At 36.4% G+C, this 26,388-nt stretch overlaps 3 protein-coding genes across 4 annotated transcripts; 1 reads left to right on the top strand and 2 right to left on the bottom strand.

Moving 5' to 3' along the window:
* Positions 1-359: 359 nt before the first annotated feature.
* Positions 360-10,743, bottom strand: il12b2 (interleukin 12B 2). 2 transcript variants are annotated; one of them, XM_015049764.1, is made up of 8 exons: positions 7,398-10,742; positions 7,017-7,107; positions 6,653-6,901; positions 6,412-6,514; positions 5,113-5,306; positions 4,728-4,876; positions 4,515-4,625; positions 360-1,090 (listed from the first exon to the last, which is right to left on the bottom strand). In XM_015049764.1, the coding sequence occupies exons 1-8, from the start codon at positions 7,398-7,400 to the stop codon at positions 968-970; spliced, it is 1,023 nt and encodes a 340-aa protein (XP_014905250.1). In that variant the 5' UTR covers positions 7,401-10,742; the 3' UTR covers positions 360-967. The 2 variants fall into 2 exon arrangements, with proteins under 2 accessions (XP_014905250.1, XP_014905251.1); XM_015049765.1 differs by having other exon boundaries at positions 7,017-10,743.
* Positions 10,744-13,891: 3,148 nt separating this feature from the next.
* On the bottom strand, positions 13,892-18,114 carry LOC106958054 (transcription factor BTF3-like). Its single transcript, XM_015049766.1, has 6 exons — positions 18,004-18,114; positions 16,450-16,518; positions 16,257-16,370; positions 14,790-14,991; positions 14,644-14,700; positions 13,892-14,285 (listed from the first exon to the last, which is right to left on the bottom strand). The coding sequence occupies exons 1-6, from the start codon at positions 18,097-18,099 to the stop codon at positions 14,239-14,241; spliced, it is 585 nt and encodes a 194-aa protein (XP_014905252.1). The 5' UTR covers positions 18,100-18,114; the 3' UTR covers positions 13,892-14,238.
* A 99-nt stretch (positions 18,115-18,213) lies between these two features.
* On the top strand, positions 18,214-25,099 carry utp15 (UTP15 small subunit processome component). Its single transcript, XM_015049763.1, has 12 exons — positions 18,214-18,406; positions 19,482-19,594; positions 19,723-19,815; positions 20,170-20,354; positions 21,145-21,323; positions 21,554-21,679; positions 22,343-22,478; positions 22,706-22,790; positions 23,003-23,158; positions 23,260-23,361; positions 23,548-23,681; positions 23,819-25,099. The coding sequence occupies exons 2-12, from the start codon at positions 19,505-19,507 to the stop codon at positions 24,117-24,119; spliced, it is 1,587 nt and encodes a 528-aa protein (XP_014905249.1). The 5' UTR covers positions 18,214-18,406; positions 19,482-19,504; the 3' UTR covers positions 24,120-25,099.
* The last annotated feature ends 1,289 nt before the right edge of the window (positions 25,100-26,388 follow it).

Consider the following 26,388-nt stretch of genomic DNA (forward strand, 5'->3'; position numbering starts at 1 on the left):
AAAAATATGGATTTATTTTTCATAAATCATTAAAATAATGGAGGAAAGGAGATCTGAAAGGGGAGAATTGCAATGAAAAATAATAAATGTTACACAGGGAATTGTATGAAATAAAGGAAATAAGAAGAAATAAGAAAGTATGTGTCCTGGAAAATCTATCTTAGCAGAGTTTTAATATATTAAAATCATAGTGGGTCAATTCCTCAAGCGGTTCCATATGCAGTTTAAGAACATACGGATTAATGTTTCAAGCTTTTATTTCTGCTGATTGGAAACAATTTCAATTTATAGCAGTTAACATCAGAATATCAAAACTATAGAAATAATTTTTAAAAGGAAAACATAATGTGGGCTTGATAGCTGTTTCAAGGTTTTTATTTTCTGGCCAACAATCCACGTTGGAGCAAATGTTTTCTAATTTATTGGATGACTCAACAGACACTTTCAATACGTTAAAGGATTTAATGCAATGATTTTACAGCGAACTTGTTTTGTGCCACAACTGCAGGGGGAGCCGAGGTAAAAAAAAAACAAAAAAACAAAAAAAAAAAAAAACACACACAACTGCAATCCTGTGGGTGAAATTTGTTTGTTTGTACAATACTAAAGTTTCCCAGCTTCATGCAAACCACAGAAGGTCAAAAAAATCCCCACTCTGTGCCTCCTGGTCACTGACCTGGCAGTGGCTTCCCTGCTCATGTTTTATTCCTTTCCTTGTTTTTCTGCTTCAGCCTCCTAACTGTCTGACAGCCACTCTGCATGCATTTTTGTATTTTGAAACCAGATAACTCCAACACAGATCGATGACTTAAGTCGTTCTTCACTCATGTAAATGCATCAAATGAAAAACTGTTTTTTGGAGGTTTTTTTTTTTTCATTAAAAACTTAAATCGATCTGTCAGTGCTGTGTTGTGTCCCAACATGTTCCCTCTAATTTCAAATGTGTACATTTCTGTCAAAAACGCCTTCATTTCAGAAGATTTTGACTTTGCTCAGTTCTTCTTCTCTCCATTTTCCTCTTGCAGTGTTCCAAACACTTGGGTGACAGCTCAGATGTCTGTTTCTTTCTACACTGGCATGAATTCTTCCACTGCAATAAAACAGCAACAGATTAGACATTGAAATGATAGCGTGACAACTGAAAATGCGTTTGTCCAAATTCATAGAAACTCTAAATTGGAAGATCATGTGATGACAAAGATTGTGAATGACTAATAAAACGAATGCTAAGCGTTTTTGTTGGACAGCATTCGGAGCCAAGCTGGATCCTTTTCACAAGGTGGGGGATTTCTTGTTGCATATTCTTTGTGCTTATTTTTCTTAGAATTTTAGCATGATCTATTATCCAAAAATAATCAGATGAATTTCTTTTGTGATGAGTGTAAGGCTGGAAAAAAAAAGATCACCACAATGTCATGTGACTAAAAAAATCCTAGATGTTTACTGCCTATCTCTCTGTGGCAGTTTTAATTACACTGAAGAGGTCACAAGTATAAATTTAACTCATTAAGATAAGGCAAAATATTAGACATTTACTCATAGTTTGCCTTATTCTTTAAAGGGATGACAGAACACGTTTCTTTTCATCTCTTCCCTAAGTCACTTTATGCCTTTATTCCATTAACATTGTAAAGTGACTTAAATGGAATAAAGTGGCATTTACATGTAAATACCTCTTTATATTTTAGCATTTCAGCAGGTTTTTCAAAAGTATTCTTTCCTCTTTATTATTTTTTGTATTTTGTTATATTGCAACAATAAATGAAGCTTATATGTCAGACCGACACAAAAAAGTGAACAGTCGTAAAGCGAAGGAAAGGCGATACGTGGATTACAAAACATTTCTTTTTATAAATAAAGCTGATTGGCGAAGGCATTGGAGGTTTGTTACAGAACATTAGTGGAAAACAACATTATGAAGATCAAGGAACATGAAGGAGAGAACAAATCAGAGAAGCACTTAAGAAACGGAAACTCCAGATGAGCAGCAGAGGTCAATGGTTGAGAAAGGAAAACACAACTATCACTGGTGAAGTCTCTAAGTCTGACCTTCATGGAGGAACTGCATTGTTACAAAAAGCTGCAAGAAGTCTTAAATCTACTGTCTGATGTGGAAGAAGATACTCTGATCAGGGTGAAATTAATCTCTCTGGCCTGTTAGAAAAGTTGGTAACACTTTATTTGAAGGGGGTGAATAAGACTGTCATGACACTGTCATAAACATGTCATAACACCTGTCATGAACATGAATAAGCCTTCATGAATAGTTATGACTGTTGTCATAAAGAGTCATTCGGTAAATTATGACACTTTTAATACAAAGTTGACATTATTCAAAATGTCTTTGTTATGACAACTTGACATTAACCAAGAAATCATTACTGATATAAATTTGTTATAAAAGTATTACTGATTGCACTTTAAAAATCAGGTAACTTTATGTTATTAAAGGTAAAGTTTAAACAGTAATGATTTCCTGGTTAATGTCAAGTTGTCATAGCAAAGACATTTTGAATAATGTCAACTTTGTATTAAAAGTGTCATGATTTACCGAATGACGCTTTATGACAACAGTCATAAATATTCATGAAGGCTTATTCATGTTCATGACAGGTGTTATGACATGTTTATGACAATGTCATGACAGTCTTATTCAACCCCCTTCAAATAAAGTGTTACCGAAAAGTCTTGTTTGCTACAAAAACACATTAAACTGATGTGTTTTCATGGCATCCCTGCCATGAAAACATTGCAGTGGGATCATTATGATATGTGGATGCATTTTATTGATGGGATCATGGAAAAATGAATCTATTTCTTTTGTTCAATGTAAATGTTGATACTTGTAAATGGTGCTACTATTTTGCCAGGTTCCCCTTGAAAAAGTATTGTAGACCTCAACTTTTATCAGGTTAAATAAAAGCCATTATTATTATTATTATTATTATTATTATTATTATTATTATTACTAGCAGTAGTAGTAGCAGCAGTAAGTTCCAGGGCAGTGTTGTAAGTAAATAAATAGTCTGCAAAAGATTTGAGACAGCGTTGGAGGTTTACCTTCCAGTAGGACAACAGTCCTGAAGAATGACTGGAGCTCTAATGGAATAGTTTTAATCAAATCATTATAATACGCTAGAATGGCCTAGTCAAATTCCATACCTAAATAAAACTGGATAAAGTGTGTTATGATATGAAATGTGAAGTTTGCAGAAATTCTCCATTCGTTCTGGCTGAGCTTGAACTACTTTGTTGCAAAGAACAAACAAAAATTTCAGTCTCTAGACTGACAAAGCTAAGAAGGGACAAACGTGAAGACTCAAAGCAGTAACTGTAATAAAAGTATTGACTCAGGACAGCTGAATACAGATCCATGGCACACTTAGGGTAGGGTCTATTTTTTTGTGGGTTTTTGAAAGTGTGCTTCCTTTTTATATATCGGCACAAAGTATTTGATTAATTAGCATATTCAAATTAGTTCCTCATCTGTACGGCAAAGGCGTGATGTTTCTAACGCCTTATAAAGACATTTGAATCGACAGCGTCCACCAAGAATCGCTTTAAAAGGGAATTTCTCTGAGTTGTTGAGCTCATACATACATCACTCAGGCAACACATAAATGAAGAAGGAACATGTATAAGGAAGGAAGCAGAAAGCTCTTTTAATACTCATTTGTTTTGCTCTGCGTAAAACCACAGAAGTCCACAGAAACACCAACATACGAACAAAAATAACAAACATACATTGTGATGTCAGACATTGAAGCAGACCCCCGCAACGACGTATCAGACTTGACATAGGCAATAAGTGTTCTGTAAACTTTTAAATTAATAAATACTCATAAATAATTATTTTTATAGCACAAATAAATATATAAAAAATAAGATTAAATATAAAAAAATAAATAAACATTTTGTCTATAGCATATAAAAAACTGTACTTTTTGAGCAGAAGTCTGGACCACGAATGTAACTGAGTTTGATTTTGGGCCCCTCTTTGGGTCAAGGACAACACCACAACTAATACATTTAATTTGGTGAAATACAGTAGAGGGGGCCAAGTTTAACTGGCTGAAACTAAAAGCAATCACAGGTTGTTATTGGCTAAGATGTATTTGTGAACAAACCAATGTCAAACATAAGGATATAATTTAACTTGTAGTGTCAGGTTGTGAAAATTAAACAATAAATATTGTTTTTTGTATTTTTACAAAATAAATCTGCAAGTCGCTTTAGATATTAAACTTCAATTCTAAATGATTTTGTCTTTTAATTTATGCTGAAACTGTGAAATCAAACTTAATGGTACTCTCTTTCTCAGTATAAACGTTTTATGGTCTGTGTTAAAATTCAATCATCGGTGGGCCCCAGATGGTTTGTGGGTAGGCAGAAGGTTACATCATCAAAGTCTCTCCTAATAAATACGAGAAGACGCTGCAGACATGCGGAACGCGTGAGAGCATACAAAGAGTGGAAGCTGAAAGAAGTGCGATCAGATAACTTCAGTGGGTTACATTTTTCCACGGAGTCCACTGACTCCAAGTTGAGAACACCAATGGATCTCTGGACCGGGCCCTCAGCTTGCTGATCTTCTTTGGTATCAGAGAAGATGAAGAGATTATGGTCTGAAGTCAAACAGAAACCACAGTCAGACAACAAAATATGAAAGAAAGAACATGAAACAACCCTGAAACCCAAGGCTGCGGTTCGGAGTCTGGTCATTTTACCTCTCCATTGTCTCTGAGGATGTATTCAATCTCGTGCTCCAGAGCGAAGAAGCTGTGAGGAGTTGACCAGCTGGACGGCGGCTCGATGGAGACATTCAGCTGCGACTGCACCACCTTCATGCTGACAATCCGGGGGCTGTCAGGTACAACTGCAGAGGGGCAAAACAAAAGCAAAAGCATAAAAATGGGGAAAAACATTTGCAATATTTATGAGAGAAATATAGAATGATAAGTTTTAATCCAGTTCTTAATACTTGATTTCCTGTCCTTTGTCATTTGAAATTAGCTTCTTTACTAATAGCTTTTTCTTTTTAAGATTGTTGTGAAATTGCTGGTAATCTTCGACTGAGTTGTTTAAATTTTCCCTTATTTTCATGCAACTCACCAATGTCTCTAAGATAAAACTTTTTGGTTTTCTTGAGGAAGAGGAAGTCATCGTCGATGGCCTCAGCGGTGACCTCCAGCATGGTGCTTTCCTCACCAAAAGATGAGAGGTTGTGGGTCAGTTCAAACTGGAATCCCTCGCTGTCAGGCTGGGCACTGCTGCTCACCCAGTGGCATGTTGGCAGACCATTAGTGCTGTAGAGGCAAACAACGCCACAGATGTCAGATATCAATACCAAATTATTACATCAATAAATGACGTCCTATAGCTAAAGCGCCCTTTAAAGTTGCAGGTAAAGATGTGCATAAAAGTCTGAAAATGAAGTTATCATGGAGGCTTGGTGACCAAAAATGCTTCTGTTTGCTATAGATCTCTGACAGTCAGTTTTAAAGATTTTTTATGTCCCTTCTTCAGTATCCATGGTCAAAGGACAGACATGGCTATTTGTCCAAACTAGTTAGTCACAGTTTAAGCCGTTCTTAATGATTTAATTGTGATCTTAGTGGAGATATGGGCAAATTCAGGCCTGTCACTATTTTCTACAAGATATTTCCTAATTTATAAAGCTCTATGCACATTTGTCTGTCTGAAATGAAATGTTTCTCTTGTGTTTCCCATTTCAAAATTGGATAAGCAAAAAAAATTAAAAAATCTTTTGTACCATGTTTTATTTACGTCATAAATTACTAATTAAATGCTCTTCGACACTCTGACCAACCTAAAAAAAAGTAAAATATAAATTACACAATTTTGGTTATTTTAAGTTCTTTAATTACTGCAGACTGTATAGATGTAAAAGTTTAGGGAAAGTAGTTATTTTTTTATTTCTCGATCATTCTTCTCCTTTTTCTGACTTATGAAGATCAACCTGCATATGCTTTACTTAAAGGGCATGTCCTCTTGTTTCTCAGATTAAGAGCAGCTAAGATAAATGAGCCTCTGTGCCATTCAATGATTTTTTTTTTATGACGGGGCATCATGAAGTCATGGATTATTTCAGTGGTTTAACTCACAGGCTCCTACACATCCTGACAGCTCAGAAAAGTCAATTTATTCATTTTTGCCTGTTTTATAGAATTTTCTATTGTGTCAGTAATTGTGGCACCTCCCACACTATGTGGTAAGATTGAGGGTTATATTTAAAAAAATTTTTAGCATAAGACTATGTCATAACAGCGAAACGAAAAAACCCTAATCAATTTATATCTTTTTACGCATCTTTACCAGAATTGACAGTAATTGTACTACGGCCTCTTTCCAGGCACTAAACCTGGTCTCCTTAATTGAATTCATCTTTACCAGTCAGGGCCGATTCCAAGGCGCACAGCTCCATATCTGCCTTCAGTCCATCTGCAGCTGAAGTTACAATCATAGGACTTTGCGCGACATGTGAGCAAAGAATCTGCAATAATGAACAACAAGAGTGAATGGAAGTGCAACTAAAAATAGAACACCAGAGATTGTCACATGTCATGTTCTGTGACTAACTCAGCCAGTTTCAGTTGAACGGATTGCAGATGGATAAAGAGATGAGACTCACTTATATCCTCTTCTTCCTCAGTCTCCTGCAGCAGAAGGGTCGACGATAATTTTGTTCCATCTCTCCAGCAGCTGTATTCCCCCAGCAGGGGTGCTTCCACGTCCCTCACAGTTAGATTATGGCCACTCTGGCTCATGTTGTCTTTAAAGTCGGACTCTTCGTCGTTGTTGTGCTTCCATGTCACAGGTCCAGTCGTGGTTGTAAGGCAGGTAAGGCTGACAGAATCTTTACCTTGTTTTGCCACAGCAACTACACAGATCCAGAGAGACAAACAAAGAGATGTGCTAAATTTAGACAAACTGAATCACTTTTGCGAGAGGCACAAATGAAGATTGCCAAATGTGTGTGTGCTGAAAGAACCTACAGTTTTCTGGAAAGTGGTTGAGTTTAGCCTGTTGATCAGCTGCTGTTGCGCCGATCAGCAGAAAGGCAGTGATCCACGACAATAAGGTCATCTAGATTGTTTGACAGTGTCAGAGGGGAAGTTTGAGAGAAAAATGTTACTTCACCTTCCTCTTTGCTAGTTATAGATATGATAGCTGCGGTTATAAATTAAACATTTCCAATCAATGTGTCTTTGTTAAACAAAGATTTAGGTAGGTCATTGACTTGTAATTACAAAGGTATTTTTAATAATGTTGCCAACAAAAGTCAAATAGTTATTTTGATAGTTGAAGCTTTCTAAAGTTAAAATTAGCTTAGAAAAGAGAGTAATTATTTTTCTTTTATTCCAGTTCTTTCTTACCATTAGATGAATTTACTCTGAAGTCAGGCGGAAAGGACAAGCGAACCTGGTGATGTATGCTCTAACTCCTCACAGTGTATGATTTTTATAGCGTGGCGAGGAGCATACATCATCAGCTCACTCCACACCTCTTTTTAACACCTTTTTTTTTTGAGGTGCCATAGAAACTGACCTTCAGTGAACTAATAAAAGCCGACAGATGGTTCATTTCCTCAGTTCTACTTTGCATTTCAGTTGTTGCAAAAAGATATTATCTGAGTTTCGACTAATGTCAAAAAAAAAAAAAAAAAAAAGATGCAGATAAGGAACGTGGGTGTCTAAATGAGGCGGGGGTTTTGCCACCCACCATTAAGGCAAAAAACTGAACTTTTCAGATGCACTCTAATTTGAATATTAAGCCCATACTCAGAAAAAGACCTAATTCTATATAAAGAAGAAATAATTTTTTTATGGCAAATTATGTCATTTCCTCTTTGCTAGTTATAGATCTTATAGCTACGTTCATAATTTAAACATTTCCAATCTTTGTGTCTTTGTTAAAGTAAATAATCCTTTTCAAAGCATCTTTAAAAAATATTTTAGCTTTACAAAGACACAAGTGTAGTAAGAAAGAATACACTTCCTCACAGATTCAGTTTATTTTCACAGATAAAGCCACTATTTTGTTTTTTGCCTTGTAAAATGAATGAATCACTTAAATAAAATATGTCTGACAAAATGAAGCGGGATAAAAGATCTCAGGCAACATGTCATGCCCAAAACAGATTCAAGAACACGAGGAACAAAGTCAATGAGATCTGTCATTGTTAAAAGACTTACAAAGATTTTTTTTCAAGGCTTTTTTTAAAGACTCCAACAAAGAGCAGTGAGAGCCGTTATCCACAAACTGGGGAAAAATGGAAACGTGGGGAAATTTCCCCAGAATGGCTGGGTAACCAAAATGACTCCAACTGGATCTTTTGGAAAGTGTGGATCCGACTACACTTGGCACAGCGCTAGCACAGCCTTTTTTAATTTTCTTTTAAAAGAACGTCTATTGACAGTCAATCATGGCATCTGCTTCAGAATTTGGACAACTTGCTATAAATGAAATAATTATGAATTCTACTAAATAAATCCTACAGGAGAATGTCCAGCCAAGGGCGGTTCTAGATGGGGGCCAGCTGGGGCCAGTGTCCTTGTAAAACTGGTCCTGGCTCCTGTAATGGTCCCCTGTACTGAAGAGACAGTAGGAAATATTTATTTTAGATTCAGTTATATTGAGGTAGGATCACAGCTTTCTGGAACCTGCATCCCTGAAGCAACATCTTTGGCTCTCTTAATAAATTAAACAATGAAATATTGCCCTATTTTTTTTTTGTTTCATACTTTTGAACACACACCCCCACGCTGCTCCCTACCTCTCCCCCACTTATCCTGTATGGCTAAAAAATAGGGTTATCTATTGAAAGCATAGATTTAAATCAAGCTCAAAATGCTGTGATATGACCATTCGTGGTTGAAAAACATGGCTGAATTAAAACAATCCAACAAGGAAGAATGGGCCAAAATTCTTCCACAAATATATCCAGTATTTGTCGTCAGATATTCAAAATACTTAATGTTTCCACTGAGACAGGAACAGTCAATTTAGGTTTAGGAGATAGTTATGTTTTTACGTGGGGTAAGGACGGTCTGGAGATCATTTTCCAAAATAAATTCTTATTTAAAAACTTCATTTTACACTTACATGGGTTATCTTTGACCAATGTCAAAATTTATTTCAACTAAAACATGTAAGTGTAAGAAAAAGGGCAAAAAGAGAAAAAAATTGTAAGATGCCATTTTTATTAATGACAGTGCAAAAAAGTTCTTTAATATAAAGAAAAACTTTATGAGATAAATTGGCCAAAAATATAAAATACCTATATCTAAGTCAATCTTATTTTCATCTACCTTTTGAAAAAAAAAAAAAAAAAACAGAAATCATCTCATCCAATGGCTTTCCCCCAAAATACAATGTAAGTACAATCCAAAGAACTTTGGGCTGGAAAAAAAAGGGACTGGCAACAGGACTTCCCCATCGCAGACGGGGCAACCCTCCTCTGTATGGGAAAATGTCAGCATCAACAAGGTGGAAACAGAAACAGAGCCCTGTGTGTTTATCCTCACTCATTTTCATATTGTTTCTGTCATGTGTGTGACGTAGCTGTAGGAGTAGCCGCTCCAACTACATTAGGTGTTACAATCGTTTTCGTTCCCCTCCTTCCTCTTTCTTGAGTAAACTCGTCGTCTTCAGCACAACATGCATGATGCAGACATGCTGCTTAACCAGACTGTGTGAAGTCTCTTCAGTCAGTAAGTCAAAAATAGCGGGCGGTAATGTTTCACTTCCCTACAAGCCTGAAAAGCTTTTGTCACCTCTGCGCCGGGGAACATGCAAATTTAAGAATGCAAAAAGGTGTAATTCATTTTGAACATTATTTAAACAAAATTTAAAATGTGTGCTCTACAAGTGATGTAATATATAACCTTTACCAAAACATTCATATTACTTACTGAAGAAACGGACATTCCCTGCTTATATACATACATGTAAAAACAGATTTAAAAGTTCTTATTACTTCACTGGAAATGATTTTATGGATGACTTTCATTAGCTTTCAGTTTTAATAAGTTCTGGGTTTTACTCACCCTAATCAGCCAATGGCGTCACAGAAGACAGGAGTGCTACTGAATATAAGCACCGCAACCAAATATTAGAGTAAAAAAAAGCCCAAAACGACTGAAAGACACATACAGTTTGTTCTAGTTATTACCATCTCATTTGATAGAGACACAGCTATAAGACAAGTAAAAGAGATGACTGTGTCGGTGATATCACTACCACAGAATGTCTAAATACAACTTTCCTTACCGCAATTTTACCAGCAAACGGACCTCCCAGTGTTGTTCAGGAAAGACTATTGTTGTTGCCAGCGTCTGATCTTGTTACAATAAAGTAAAAGCCCAAACTTTCTGTTCTAAAGAAGACTGTCCACACTTGTAATCTGCATGGACAGTCCATCTCAGAAAATAAAGCTGTAAGGATTCTGAGAAACCACTTTTGAATCGCTGTGTGTATGAATGGCTCGGTGAGGAGTCATCTCTAACAGATTCACAAAAACTCAACTTTTCTTTTGTACTATAAAAGTATTTATGCTAATCAAGGGCGTACATCCCATCTCATTATTGGGGGACACCATAGACAGGAAAATTTCATAAGACCAATTTTGGGGGGGTCGGCGAGGTTCCATTGAAATATGACGTAAAATGTGGTTTTACAAGTTTTAAACCACATTCAAGCTGCAGGACCAAAAATGACTAGTAATGCACATCAAACATGTTTTATTCTCAGTCAGCAGCCTGCAGAGAAGTAAAACTAAAACTCAAATGTTGCTTCCATACGAGTTTTGTTCAGTCTCACTGATCTAATCTCTGCTACACCTTCACAAAAATTTAAGGTTCTAAATAAAAAAAGCATTATGAGTAACTGCTCTTAATAAAATTCCTCATAAATATTGATTTATTGAAATGGCTCCCAATACAAGTTATGTCCTATTTAAATTATAACTTGTTAAGTTGCATTATTTTTAAGCCTTCTTTAGTTTTGCCATGTCCTGGGTGACGGACAGGCACGTGCAGAGGGGGGGCTTGAGCACCTGCCCCTTTGGCTCCTTGCCCTCAAGTGCCCTTTTGGTCAAATATTTATTTATTTTTTTTTTTTATTTTTTCCTAAGCCCTCTTCTGACACATGATAACATGTACTAAAATTGTTTGTTTTTTGTTGGGGAGGTGGGGGGGTTTGTACAACATAATGAGCCCTCTGTTCACCTTGTTTACCTTTGACCTTTTGTCCGTGACACACGACGCAGTTGCCTCTCGCACAGTGAGATAAGGCGGCTAACTGGAGCTCAACCAGGCACGTGCAGGGGGGACTTGAGCACATGCCCCTTTTGCTCCCCCTCTAAATGATATGTCTAGGTTTATCAATAATTAGTGTACAAACCTTTATTGGCATTACCTTTACTGGTTTTTTGAGGGTTTATTTTTGGTAATAGACTCCAAGTGTTTGAGGTTTGGAGGCATCCTTAGCATCACCTTAATCTTTTATCTCCCTTTACCGATTCTCCGTCAGATTCAAGTAGAAACTCTGTCTGGGCCACTCAAAAATGCTATTTGTTCCAGTCAGACGAAACATGTCACCAAAACGGTATTCTGCGTGAACAATACTACACTACATTGAATAAAACTCATATCCCGATACTTGTGCCACAGATATTCTCTTTGTCAAAAATCATTCAGTAAAATTGCTTCATCTGTGTCTATATCTGATCTTTTGGTTTAAATTTGGGAAATTGCTAACGAATATGAAATCTAAATGTTGGCTTGAATCTATCAGTCAGCTAGTATTACTGACCAAAACTCTGTTTGAAATTGTTTACTCATGTCCCTGCGGGTCTCTGAGCTAAGTAGCCACACTTCAATAAATATCATACCTGTCAGTGGTGTCCTCCAAGGCTGTGTCTTCATCCCACTACAGTACACAAAGAACTCCAACAACTCTTCCTGAATCCACAGTACAAACACTAAAATCAACCATTATTCAACCATCACAGATCTGATCTCAAACACTGAAGAAGAAGCTTATAAGCAGAACATGTCATTCAACAAAATGAAAAAATGAATGACTAAATAATAATAATAATAATAATAATAAATACCAAATAATTGTCCCTGTGCCCTGAACATCAGGTGACAAAAGCAAGAATGTATCACAAGTCTCAAATTTCTGGAAATATACAGTACACTTCAGAAAATCTGAGATGGAGTGTAAACACCGAACACCTCATCAGAAAGGCCCAAATGCAATAAACAAAAAGTGGGGAAAAAAAAAAAAAAACCTTCTATTGTGCCACAGAGATCATACTGAACAATTTGTGGAGAATTATCAAGACTGCACAATAAATTGTTATCCAGAAATGCCAACGAAGTGTCTGTCTGTCCATCCATCGAAAATATTTGCTGACCATGAGGAGACATTGCATGTGGCTTTCTGTAAATTGTTAAATAAAAGAACAAAGAGCAGATTTACTAATTTGAGGCTTTCTACACTGGAGCCAAACACAATAAGTTGTGTTTTTACTGGATGTTTGAATGACTGATGTCATTTTATATCCACAAAGAATTAGCTCAACTTTCAGTTTCCTCACCATCACTCCCTGTTCGATTAATGTTTCACGGATTTTGTTTGACAAAGCTGGTCTTCGAAAGAACAGGTGCAACGTTCATCAAGAACTTCGAGGCGAAGGGTTCAGCTGTTGTCAAGAAGGTTTGACACTGTTCAAAATGCCCAGGACTGATCCTCCAGTTATGGCAAAATAAAACCCTGGCTTTATTACTGGGAAGACTGAAGATGATAAGTTTCTGGGAGGTTGTTTATCTCTCTGTACTTGGTTTGAAACGTCCAAAGCCATGCAGATGCTGAGCTGTGAGAAAACTGTACCTTCATTGTTAAGCTGATGGGAAGTCCTGAGTTTACATAACTGGCAAATATTAAAGTGATGTCTTTTTCCTTCATTTCCCTGGACTAGCCAGGGGAGTTATTGCTCATTTTCTTTGCTTAATTTCTTAATAAAAATAATCAAATGCACTTTGATTTGTTGACTCAGTATTTCACCTTAAAATAGGTTTTATTAATCTCCATAACAAACAAGAGTCCCTGTAACCTTTTGGAATAACTATAAATCAATGTTGTTACATTGAGAAGAAATATTCAACCAAAACCCAGCTTTGTTTCAAAAAGAAAATTAAAACCTAAGAGAATGTTTTTCATTTAAGAAAATTAACGCAATACATTTGTTTTCACAAAATGGAAAGTGGGATTTTAAATTATTCCCAGTCCAGTTTGTCCCTTTCTGACACATCCTAAGCTCCAAGTGTCTCCAAGAAATTGCTGAGCATTTGAGAACCTGTAGGGAACAGAGGAGCCTTGAAATACCATGCCCGTCTCAACAAATCTGAGCTTTGTCTGTTTGTCTGACAAGAAACAAAAGATATTTTTTTTTTTTTTTTTTTTTTTACAAAAGGAAATAACCTTGTGTTTTGTTAAATCTCATGATTTACAGTTTAGGGGCATCCCAGTCAATCTCTTCCCTTATTATCCAAAATGAGACCTTCTGGCTTAAATGTAACATACATTTACAGGTATATATTTTTAGAGTTGTGGCCTGCCTAAGCAATGCATGGCAGGATCAATGTTTTTAGTTAAGATTTGTAGTAATATATGTATAACTATTTGTTTTTTCTTCTATGCTTTGTATATTTTATGTGGTGTTATAACAGTGGTGTTTGTTTTGCTTTGTGTTTGGCTACATAATTGCCTTGTAACTCATCTTTGTCAGTGCTCCTTGATGGAAGAGAGACTTCTTAATACTTCTGCTATTGTTTTAAGAACTTAACATTTGAGTATGATGAACAGTTGCAATGATTTTAATTTGTGAAAAAACAAAACAAAGCAAAACTGTTCTGCTGCATATATAAAAGAAGTTAAAAGGCTATCTTTATTACACAATTAATTCCACCAATACATTTTTTTATGCATGGGTACTGCAGTGTGAAGAAGGCAGCATGAGAAAGAGAAGCTTGTGCAGGTTCTAATAAATTCTGTTTGCTTTAACTGTATAATAACATTTTCTGTAAAAAGTCAATTTTCTTGTTCCAACCCAATTGTTGAATTTAAAGGCAGGTTATGTTTGTAGCCACAAATACATGACTTAAATACTGTGGTGACTCAAGAAACACTCAGATGTCGTCATGTTGGTTAATTTGCTTCGTTCTTTGAAGCTTCATCAAAGTTTTCCACAAGATCTGAAAATGCAAAAAGAAAAAGGAAGCAGCATATGAAAACAAAGTGTTACTGGGAATTATGTTTAAAATTATACAAACAGATTAGAAAGAAATAAGAATTAGTACAAATAGAGTATAAGTGAATTCTGAATTCTTTCATAGTTTATGTTGGCGTTAAAGGTTTGTCTTGGATTTTTGCAAACATCAATTCAGGCAAACAAAGGTAAAAGTATTTAAAGCATAGATTTGAACGAGTCCAGAGTAGACTCACTCATTTTATTGTTAAAAATCTAGCCAATTTTAAGGATGTTTAGTGCGCAACAATTCAGCAAGATACACTGTATTTATAAATAAATGAGATGCAAATTTTCTTGCTTACCAGGAACTTCGTCATCTTCCTCTTCGGCAGCAACTATGGGAGCTTTGTTGTCTCCAGCTATGATGAAAATTAGGGAGTTTTATTATTAAACACCACACAACACGTGTGACGGAGAAAAGCACAGCTGGACGAGTTTGTGGCAGTACCGGATTTGGGCAGGGTCTCTGCTAGTCTCCTGAGGCTGGTAAGACTATCAGCTCCCATCTGGTTGAGGATTCCCGGAAGCATCTCTGTTAGCTGTTTATTTTCAGCATGCCCTGTGATCGTAAACGTGTTGGCAGCCAAGGAGGCCTGAACCTTTGGGTTATTGAAGTGGATCACCGTCCCCTGGTTTGTGAACATATTCACCTACAGTGAAAACAAAAAAGATTAAAGATGTATGAACAGAAGTATGGCAGCTTTGCTGTTAAAAGAACAACAGCTTTCCATCCTGAGTCTTTTCAATCACCTCATACTGTAATTACCCTTCTTAATGGTTTATTTCTACTTATTTGAAAAGTCAACAGTTTGGTCTAAAAAAGTAAACTGGTAAGTAACCAGTACAATATTATTGGACCCAAAAGGGGTCATCAGAACAGAGCACAGCTTTCATTAGATAACTTTAATCTGCCATGATTTTCCAATGTATTGCAAAACTATTTATACCTTTTGAATGACGGTTACATTTTTCTCATGTTAGCAGCTCAAATTTCAATGTCTTCTATTGGAAATGTATCCGATAGATCAATATAAAGTAGTGAATGATTGCGAAGTGGAAGGAACTGATCAAAGTTTATTTGTATCTGAAAAGTCTGGCATACATGTATTCATCTCCCTGCCTCAGTATTTTGTAGATGCATCTTTTGGTGAAATTATTGCTGCAAGGCTGACATTTTTGCCCATTTTTGGTTTTTAACCTTGGGTTGATTAAATAGAGATTGTCTGCCAACATGAATAGGTTTACATTTGGACTTTGACAGAGCCATTCTAACGCGTTAATATGCTGTGTTCTAAATCTAAAACATTGCCTTGCTTGTTTAGCCAGGGTAGCTTGTGAACCTGTGATAAAATACATTGAGAAGGGAACATGGACAATTTTGACTTGATTAAACAGCAAAACTAGATGAAAAAAAGCAGAGCCGAGAAGCAAATAAGTGCGGCACACATTAACGTCACATGTAAAGCATCCTGTCCCCTCAACACAAAATGGAAAATGAATTGCACAAGAGCCACATCAGATACAGCCTGTATAAAAACAAGTAAAATATTCTGAAACATGACCATGAAACATTAAGTTTCCAACTGTTGGCAGAAGTTAAAACAGTTGATCATATGCTTCATGTCAGCCAGCAGTGCATTCACTAAGCAATGTAAAAACTCCTCTGTAACTAAATGGCTAATCATAAAGTTCATTGCAACTTTTATAGCAAAGGATATACGGCCACCGAATGTCATCAAAAATCAGAGATTTCACACTCTGGAGAACTCTTTGGGTAAATCATCCCATCTCCAGGGATTTCAGTTCAGCTTTATTTGCAATTTAAATGAAAGATATTAAGTCCATTATTACTTGTACATAAAATCAGTTGTATGTTAGTTTCCAATGTGGAAAAGTCCACAAACATTTACCGTACCTCTTCAATACCAGAGATGTTGTTGACTCCTAGTTTCTTCAGTGAAAACTGCAGCTTCTTATCGTCTGCTGTAGCCGTCCTGTGCACCACCTTCTTCTTTCTCCGGGCTGACCCCTACAAAGCAGTGAAATTAGCTTTAGCAAATGATTCAGAGTCCCCATAACTATAACTTGGCAGCATGTAGGCACCTTACCTTGCCACCTATGCGGACCTGCTCCTGCAGTTTGGCAAGCTTCTCTTGGTTCATTATCGACTCCTTCATCTTAAATATAAGAGAACAGGCACAGAATTCAACAGCAATTCTACTGGTTATTAGCAGAACTTTAATGAGATGCCAAATAAAAAGCTGGAGTAATATGAGTTACCTACACCTTCCTAACACCAGTTATGTGAGACAGAAAATAACACAACTCTGCTACACTTTTCCTTTGCTGTAGTAGAGACAGAGTGGCTGTTCGGAAATATTTCCTAACATCCACAAGACATGGAGAGCAACTACATGGAAGCTGATAAACTTCAATGACTTGTATTTTTATTTCATTTTATTTAATTTATTTTATATTTAGGTCATACCTAACAATGTAATTTCACATTTGTGTTGTAAATTTTATACCACTAATGATTATATTTATATTTGTTTATATTTAATGGAGAATAATACATTTTCCCTTGGGGAACATTAACGTTTATTCTGATTCTGAAGTGACATGGCTATTAAGCAGTTCATTGTAAGTTCTACCTGTGCTTTGTTTAATTACCCAGACAATATCAGCTTGTTATACATGGAATACTCTATGAAAGGGTAGAGGATGGGAAAAATGTCAAATATTTTGCATAATAAGCAAGAATTTTTTTTCACAAAACTGTCTATGTTTTTTATTTTATTTTTGCTTATGTCTGTGCATCAAAAGAGCTAAGTAAATCATTAATTCATTTGTAAATATTATTACACAGTCATACCATAGGAATCTCATTCCAATCCAAGCTTAGCTTAAGTTAAAACATTTTTGCTGCACAATTTGAATATTAGCTAATTTCTAGGAATTAGTTCTGATTCTATTCTGATCGTTTAATTTTAAATGACATTGTATGGAGGGGAAAAAATGGTATAACATTTTCAACTTTCAATACCAACATAAATTGCCCCTAACGTGTTACTATACTACATGTGTGATCTAGCAGTTCGCAGGAAGTGATAGACATGTAATCAAACTGGAAGTATTAGAAATAAATCCCCCTCAAATCTCCCGTCACTTTTTGCCCTTTCACGCAGAAAACCAACAAGAATGCGCAGCTGTCATAAGGCCCCGAAAATAGCGTCACACTTCAGAGCCTGTCTGCAAGTAATGCATGAATCAGAGTGAAGAGGTGGGCAACTACAGCTTTAGCAAGGGACACGCTAACCACAAATCTATTGGGTTGCAACTTTTTTCAAATAAGGCCGATGAAACTATGTTTGACACAGGATGATGCCGTATAACCCGTCTTTCTAATTCCAGTTTATTTTAACATACCTAGTCATACATTTTGTGTACAGTCTAAATTACATCAACGGAATTGGTTAGTTAGCAAAGCCAGCTAAACAGCTAGCTAGGGCCTCCTCAAACAGATGTTCATACAGAAGAAAAGGGTGTGCTTTTCCCGCATTAGGTTTCTCAAGCTGAGGCAAAATTATTTTTTAAAAGCTACACTTACATTAAAATTATTTGTCATAATTTAAAAAACTGAAAAACAGCGAGGAACATACCTGGAAGTGTGTAAACACGCGGCTCACGCAATAAGCGATGGAGGCAGAAAGGAGGGAGCCCAGGAAGTGACGTAAATTAAGGCGTAAAACGAACATGAAAAAATATTAAGTAGAGAGAAAAACTAATCTTATATCTAACCGAAAAAATATTCAAGCTTCTTGTAGACAATTTAATTAAAAAACAGTAGAAACAAAAACTTACTTAAACAATTCTATCATTTTCATTGCGGAAGTAGTTACATTCAATCATGGCGTCCTCCTGTTCGCCGAGAGGCAACGTGATCCTTCGATAAAAATGAGAAAGTTTTTCTTCATTGTAGATAACAAAAGACTGTATAATTTTAAATCAGCCCTATTCTAGGTGTAACGTATCTACACACTGGGACCATTTTTCCAATCAAAGGTGAGAAAATTCTGGAGCCATTTCTGTGTAAAATATTAGTCGTATAAATAACAGACAGTGTGCCAGGTTTGAGACATGCATAATCACGTGCATTATTTCAGTTTAAAGAACACAAAGTACTGTTTTTTATTTGTTTATGAATGATCTAAAGATTTAATTGACTGTTGCCCGAGCCCCATCGCTGATATCACGGTTTAGTTTGTTAGATAAAACAATATAGATAACACAACATGGGTGATACTTCAGTGCCTAAACTAAAAACTATTAAACGGTGAATCTTTTAGATGTAAGGGTATAGTATTTTTTTTGTACAACAAAAACGTAAGCACTGTATGTTATATCCAAATCCAAAGACTAATGAATCATTCACTTATACCAGGAAACCCATGAAAAATACTACAAGGCGTTGTCTCTCAAATCAAGTAATTAATTGCAAATTTAAAGTCGATGTAGGCAATGCCACTTGTGTAATATCCATACATATAAATGTCTTATCATATTTTAAGGTAGAACTTAGTAAAATAACGGAAAATATACCTAATTTATTTTTATGTCATTGTTTTTAAAAAAGTAAAATGCTGTTTTTATAATTTCTCTCGGATAACATGTTTTTGTTTAGTTTAATTTCGCCATATACTTCCACTCATTAGCCAATTTGTTAGGTACATCTTTTTAAAAACCAGACTGGATCCCTTTTGTCTCCAGAACTGCTTCAAATTGTTCCATGGAACAGATTAAACAAAGTACCAAAATCATTCTTTCAAAATTTTCGTATTAACATTTGGATATGTCGGCTGCACATCCATAATGCAAACCTATTGTTCTATTGTTCTCACTTTCAACTTCAGAAAGTCATGTCGAAATGCCCAAATGCATTTTGTTTCAGTATTGGCTGATTTACGATTTGTGTTAATAGGCAATTGAACATGTGTAAAATGCTCAGTAAGTGCATAGTTTATTTCTAGTATTATTTGTTTTCTCTTGCAATATGTACATATAATTTCAAAATTATAATCATATTCATAAGATTTCTTTGCTTAATAATATGTGGCTGCTTCCTACTGTGTGTATGCAGACGCTTCAACAGGCGCCATATAGATGGCTTCATTTAAACCCACAAAAATCCCGGTGTATCCAAAGCTCGGAGAAAAAGTCACACAGGACACACTTTACTGGAAAAACTACAAGGTGAGTCACACCTGCTATGTGCTCCATTTTATATTATTGTGGGGGAAATAAATGTATTAGACAATTTGTGATTTCAAGCTTTGAAGGAATCCATTGCCTGACATGTTTCCCCTTCTTCCCGCTCGTAGGCTCCTGTTCAGATAAAAGAATATGGAGCAGTCTCAAACATCGACTTCTCTCCTGTGGCTCCTCATAATTTTGCTGTAACTGCCTTTTCAAGAGTGAGTAGGTTCTGTTTGCATAAATTCTAGGTAGTTCACCTTATGACATGGTTGATTTTCATATTGTATTTAGTTTTTTACCCCAGAGGATATGGATCTTATTTACACAGACAATAACAAAAGGGAAGGAAATACAAAGTTCCCATTACGTATTCTTTAGTGTTTACAGTTGCTACATTATAATTAAAATAAAACTGACAAAGTTTCTACTTGCTGTTTAATTTTATATTTATAATATTAAATTAAAGCAATCTGATAAACAGTTCTGCTTTGAAATAATTTGTCTATGAGTAAAGGATGCACCTTTGTTTTCCCAGTTTCTTCATGTTCTAACTCTCATTTTTTTTTCCTCAGATCCACGTCTATGGGCCCTTCTCCCAAGAGCCTGTCAAGACATTTACCCGATTCAAGGACACTGCTTATTGTGGTAGATTCAGGTCAGATGGCCAGCTGCTTGTGGCGGGATGCGAAGACTCGGTTGTCAGACTGTTTGATGTCAGTGGCAGGGTGGCACTAAGGATGTTCAAAGGGCACACAAAGTGAGTCTCATATTTTAAGTGTCTGTGATTAGGTCGTAGACGTTTTAGTAAATTCTTGCAAAGGAAATTGTGATGACAGGAAATCTGTCATTAAGGTGAAATTGTGCGGTGTCTCTTTAAGACTCTTTCTTTACTGTCCAGTTGCTCCAGTCTATCTAAAATAAACTAGACTTAGTTCTGGTTACTTCTAAGCCTGCTGTTATGCATTAGCAGTCCGCCAGCCCAAAGAAGGCATAAACACTTTTTGAAAATATTTCCTGCTTTATAGGTGACACTAGGGGAGAATTAATCATCTTTTTTTTTAGGATAATTTAGCACAGTTTTGAAGCTGCAAGCTATGTTAATATATCAAAATAACTGTAAATAATATAATGATTATTGTATCTAATCGATTATTTTTTTGCTACAGGATTCTGTTTGTTTTTTGTGATATCATGCTGAACATTCTTGTTGTATTTCTTAGTCAAGGCTATTATACTGTGAGAATTTCATATGTTCATCCCTAATAGGAACTTTGTATTATCTATTCATCAAGATCAACTGACCTCTGTCAGCGATCCATGTTTTCAAATGGAGAGTGTTGGGTGAATGAAAATGTGGTGGAAGTCATTGGCTGATGACAACAATGTTGAATGATGATTTCTTGAGTGATCCATCGACTGAAATTTATGCTGATCCCAAGAATTCTGACAACGATTGAGCTGTTTTTTTTCATATTTCTTAAAGTCCTGCATACTGAAAACTATTTGAATTGAACTGAATTGAATTTTTTATTTTTTATTTTACTCAGGGCCGTACATGTCACTGACTTCACCTCAGACCGTTATCAGATCCTCACGGGATCTGACGACTACACCTGCCGACTGTGGGACATCCCAAACGCAGCCGAGCTCAGCACCTACCGGGAACACACAGACTACATTCGCTGTGGCGTTACCAGCAAACTCAACAGAGATCTCTTCATTACTGGTGAGTCAAAAGGTCATTCTGCAGAGGAGTGGGGAAATGTCAAAGGGTCAAGAGGAAGTTAACCTTTTGTCTGATAAACATCAATTTGCGGTGCATTCTGGGTAGTTTTTAACTTGACTCAAAACATAAATAAAATAATAAAAAATAGAGTCCATATGTCTCCTGTTACAGCTAACTGGCACCAACAAGAATCAGATTTGCTTGTCTTTTTTTTTTTTTTGCTGCTTCAGGCTCATATGACCACACTCTGAAAGTGTTTGATGCCAGAGCGGAGAAGAGTGTGATGACCATGGATCACGGACAGCCGGTGGAGAGCCTCCTTCTCTACCCCTCTGAGGGACTCCTGGTCTCAGCAGGTTGTCAGCCGAATCATTTAGCATATTTATACAACACACGTTGAAGGGTCAGATTAATTTCAGAACTGAGCAGACAGCAAAGGTCCAATGCAGAAACTCGGTTCTACACTGCTCTCTGATTCATAGGCTCTCGCTAAAATTTTGGCTTAGTTTTTTCCCTGGTCTTTCACTGTGCCTGGTTTTGGTGTTTGTGATGGCACAAGACAAGGCAGCTTTGCAGTCAGTATGTTAATTTATTTTCCATCAGAGATCAGAACTTTACATCTAAAGTGTATGTAAAAAAAAAAAAAAATCACCACAAGATATTTACTGAATAATAATAATAATCCAGATCATCTATATTTGCACATGCTTAATGATGAGAAGCATAGCAAATCATAACATGTCATACTTAACTTGTACAAATTCAGTTATATAGTTTTGATGAAAGGCTTTGTGAGGCTGGTTTGTCACACAAACATTTGTTCAGATTTGTGTGAACCATCCCAATTTATTTTTTCCAGTAAGCAAAATAAGGATATTTTAGTTCAGTTCTTTTGGCTTGCTTTGACCTCAAAGGATGCTCTATATTCATGTAGTATACGTGCATGGGGTATTTTCAAGTTTATTTGGAAATATTTGAAATACAAGCTCAATTCACAAATTTTGGTTGTCTTTCCTTAGGTGGGCGCTACGTCAAAGTGTGGGATCTGCTAAAAGGAGGTCAGCCTCTGGTGTCGCTGAAAAACCATCATAAAACCGTCACTTGTTTGGCTCTCGGCAACAACGGAGAGAGACTGCTGTCGGCGTCTCTGGACAGGTATAAGAACATCAGATGTAGTGAATTCCTGACATAAAATAAATGTTTAAATAATTTAAATCGGACACTTTTCTGTCTGTCAAAGGCAGCAAATATATATATTGTATTAGTCACTGTAATGAGAATTGTTGTGCATTCAAGTGGAAGTCCTCTTGTTGCTGCCACCTTCTGTAAATAAAAGGTGAATGAATGAAAATGTTTTAACGCATGGACTGTTTGTCTTTCAGGCATGTGAAAGTCTACAACACAACCACCTACAAAGTGGTCCATAACTTTGACTACGCTGCTGCAATCCTCAGTTTGGCGTTGGCTGTAAGAATAAACGTTCCAGCAAAATTCTGTGAAAACGTTTCTTTAGATAATTGCCACATTGGCAGCGTAGATAAAACAGGAATTAGACAAGTTTCCCTGTTTGCACTTGAAAAATGCAAAATGACAGATTTAATTTTATGTTGCATTGCAAACAAGGGGCATTGTTTTGCTCTCATCTCGAGCCAAAGTTGACAACTTTTCTTTCTTCTCAGCCGGATGACGAGTCCATTGTTGTAGGAATGACCAACAGTATTTTAAGCATCAAACACAGAAAACACACCGAAGAGTCAAAGGAAATAATGAGCCAACAGAGGCGCCGCCCGTCATATCGTGTCTTTGTGAAAGGAAAAAATTTTGTCCCAAAGCCAGTAGGTTTCTACGTTGCAGTCATTGTCAGCCCATCATTTTCTGTAAGAATTATAACTGAGCTTTTCTTTATTTCTAATTTCCTTGCTTTATGCATTTACAGGATGACTATCTTGTCAGCAAGCCAGTCAAAGAACATTTGGCCAAATATGACAGGGAGCTCAAGAAATTTAATGTATCCAAAGCTTTGGATGCATCCTTGGAGGTAAGAGTAATCTAAATATTCACAAGCATTTAAGTAATGAAGGTTTGTTTTTATTTTATCATGTTTACTTTCCCCCAATCACTTATTTATTTTCCACATTTGATAATTGAGGGCCCATATTAGCAAATAATGGCTCCGTAAGCTGTTTTTAAGCAAAGTTGTTTCTTCAATCTTCTTTTCTGATAGATATGGTTAAGAAAGAAGAAGCCAGAGATAACTGTGGGTGTAATCAAGGAGCTGGACCGAAGAGGAACTCTAAAGAACGCGCTAGCAGGAAGAGATGAAGAGCAACTCTCTCAGTTACTCCACTTTGTCATTGGGTATGAAGCAGAACACACACATCTTATTTTCTGGGTTCAAATCATTAAAGTTGTGAAATAAGAGCAGGACGTCATAATGTGTGGATTTATCAATTTAAACTCTAAACCTCGATCATTTGTTTCCGTTTCTTCTTCAGAAACATTGTCGACACCCGGTTTGCCCCCATCATTTTGACGGCAGCTGAAATGATCCTTGATATCTATAAATCGGTGATTGGCCAGTCGGCGCTGATCGACCAGCAGCTGCTGCGCCTGCAGAACATCCTGGAGTCAGAGATCAACTTGGAGCAGGAGCTACTCGAGGTCCTGGGAATGTTGGACACCATGTTTGCCACCTCCGTCACTCGTAAGGAGGTGCCATACTCCGACGTGGGAAGATCTAATGGGCTGGCTCAGGGAGAGGCGAGCAGTTCAAGACCTGAGCTTCAGGCCACCTGAGATCAAATGAGAGGAAGAATTGATTTTAGACTGGTTTAGGATGATTTTTATAAAATCTCGATTGAAGGCATCAGAATCGTTTTCTGTGTGTAAACAACACCAAACAAACATTTTTTAATTGGATCTGTGTTGAGTCCTACATTTTGCCTACTGGTGGAAGTGAGGTCTGCTGTGGGAATTCATTAGCTGTAATTTGTTATATAGCAGTTTTTTTTATCATTAAACAAAGATCTCTCGACTGAATTAACATTTCTTTCAAACCTCGAATGAAATTGGAATATTAATGTCTGTATGCTGGAGATAGCACAAAGTTCACAGAGATTTCTCTACTTTTCATGCTCAACACCAAGTAAGATACAGAAAACGTTACTCAATCCAGCTGTATAATTTCAACTGAAACTAGTAGTTGTTCTCCAGCTTTTGGACAAAAGTCTAATATGCACAAAATAAACTAAAAATGGAATATCCAGAGCAGTTGTTGTAGGGTGATCAGCCGGTTTGATTGGTTCTAATTCTTAGTTACTTATTCTCCTGTAAAAATTATTTTACAGGAGAATAAGGTGACTGTTTTAAAGATGTCACACAACGAAAGGGTCCGTTTTCAATAAAACACTTTTTCCAGACTAACTGGATTTTGTTTTATACATTTCAAACAGGATATTTTTCTCTGAAGAGATTAGTTTTTTGGCCTTTGTTTAGATGCTACTGGTATATCAACCAATCGCAGCAGAGCAGGCCTCCATCCCTCCATTTTATCCATCTTATCACTCTAACCCATGTTGTTTGTACCTGGGAACCAAATGAAAACATTTTCTACGTGGAGACTTTCTGAACGTGTGGATCTGAAAAAGTCATATTTGATGTACTATAAATCATTTTAATAAGCCTCAACTGTAAACGTCAGTATGTGTTTGAAGTACTTTCATAATGTCCGACACTCTTAAAAGCAGAGAAAAATAAAAGTTGTTTTTTTTCCATAAGTGTTACTGGCTTTATTTGAGTTGAAAAGAAAATTTGAGATTAGTCTGCTTTTTATGGTACAGTTTAAAAAAATATTCAAACTCCTTGAACTTTCTACACTTTGTGAAGGTACCTAAGACAAGGTGGATTAATTGTGAAATGAGAGGAAAATTAGTGTCATATATACACCAGATATAATGCGTATATACATAAAACCAGAAGTTCAGCGTCCAGTATTCCACTGTCCTGGTCATTGCCACTATTCAGCTCGATTAAAATATCAATTTACACAAAATCTGGGCTTTCTCCTGTTCACTCTGATTCCTCCGGTTTAATTTCTACCGGTCCAATCAGCGAACAGACGGAAAATTGTAAACTATGACGTTGATTTTCTGCGACGTTTTAGAATTGTGGTCTGCCTGTAGTTGTAGCAATGGCAGCGGTGGAAGTGAACAAAGCCGTTCAGTCTGTGTTGGCCACTCTTCCAAATATTGAATTATCATTATCAGCCTCCTCCTTCAACTTGGGACTTCTTTCTTTGCAGTGGTGGACAGTTGTTTACAGCGCAGGCAATTTCAGGTAAGCCATAGTGTTGAACTAGCATTACTTAGCAACTGGGTAAAATTTAAAACCTCAACAACAGAGACCAGGCCTCCAGGAAACAATGGTTTCTCAGTAGCCGAGTTTTTACCTCTGTAGGAAGCAAAGCATAGAACACAGATACAATGTCATGCTAGTTTATGGAGAGACAATAGTTCACCACTAGCACTAGTTTCACCATGCCAGTGGCGAAACTAGCATGGTGAACTAGCATGACTTGTGGCGCCAGCCGTCATGCAGGGAAAACATCAAACATGTGGAAGAAGGTGCTCTGATCAGATGAGATCAAAGTCTATGTGTAAAACACTATGTGGCAGAAAAGTAACGCTCTAGATCACATTGGCAGCATCATGCTCCGTAGATGGGGCGCTTCTTTGTTATTGGCAGAGAAGTTGATCCAAGCTGACTGGGAGATGGTACAGGTCATATTTTGAAGAAAACCTAAAAGAGGCTACAAAACGACTTAAGAAAATGGTTTAAATATTGACTCAATATATAAAGATTTATTGACGTTTTATTCCATTCTATAGTTGTGATTTTTATGTTGGACTGTCTCATGAAATCTCAGCGAAATAGAATAAAAAATGATTGACAAACCTAAAAAAAAATTAAAAAACAAAAAAAAAAAAAAAAAAAAAAAAAATCAAGTGCACCTAATACCCACTTGAACTTTTCAAGTGGGTATAAAGTGCAAGGAACACCTTATACT

The sequence above is a fragment of the Poecilia latipinna genome, unplaced genomic scaffold (assembly GCF_001443285.1).
Source record: "Poecilia latipinna isolate Pla-1442-1.1 unplaced genomic scaffold, P_latipinna-1.0 Scaffold959, whole genome shotgun sequence".
Taxonomy (NCBI): Eukaryota; Metazoa; Chordata; class Actinopteri; order Cyprinodontiformes; family Poeciliidae; genus Poecilia; species Poecilia latipinna.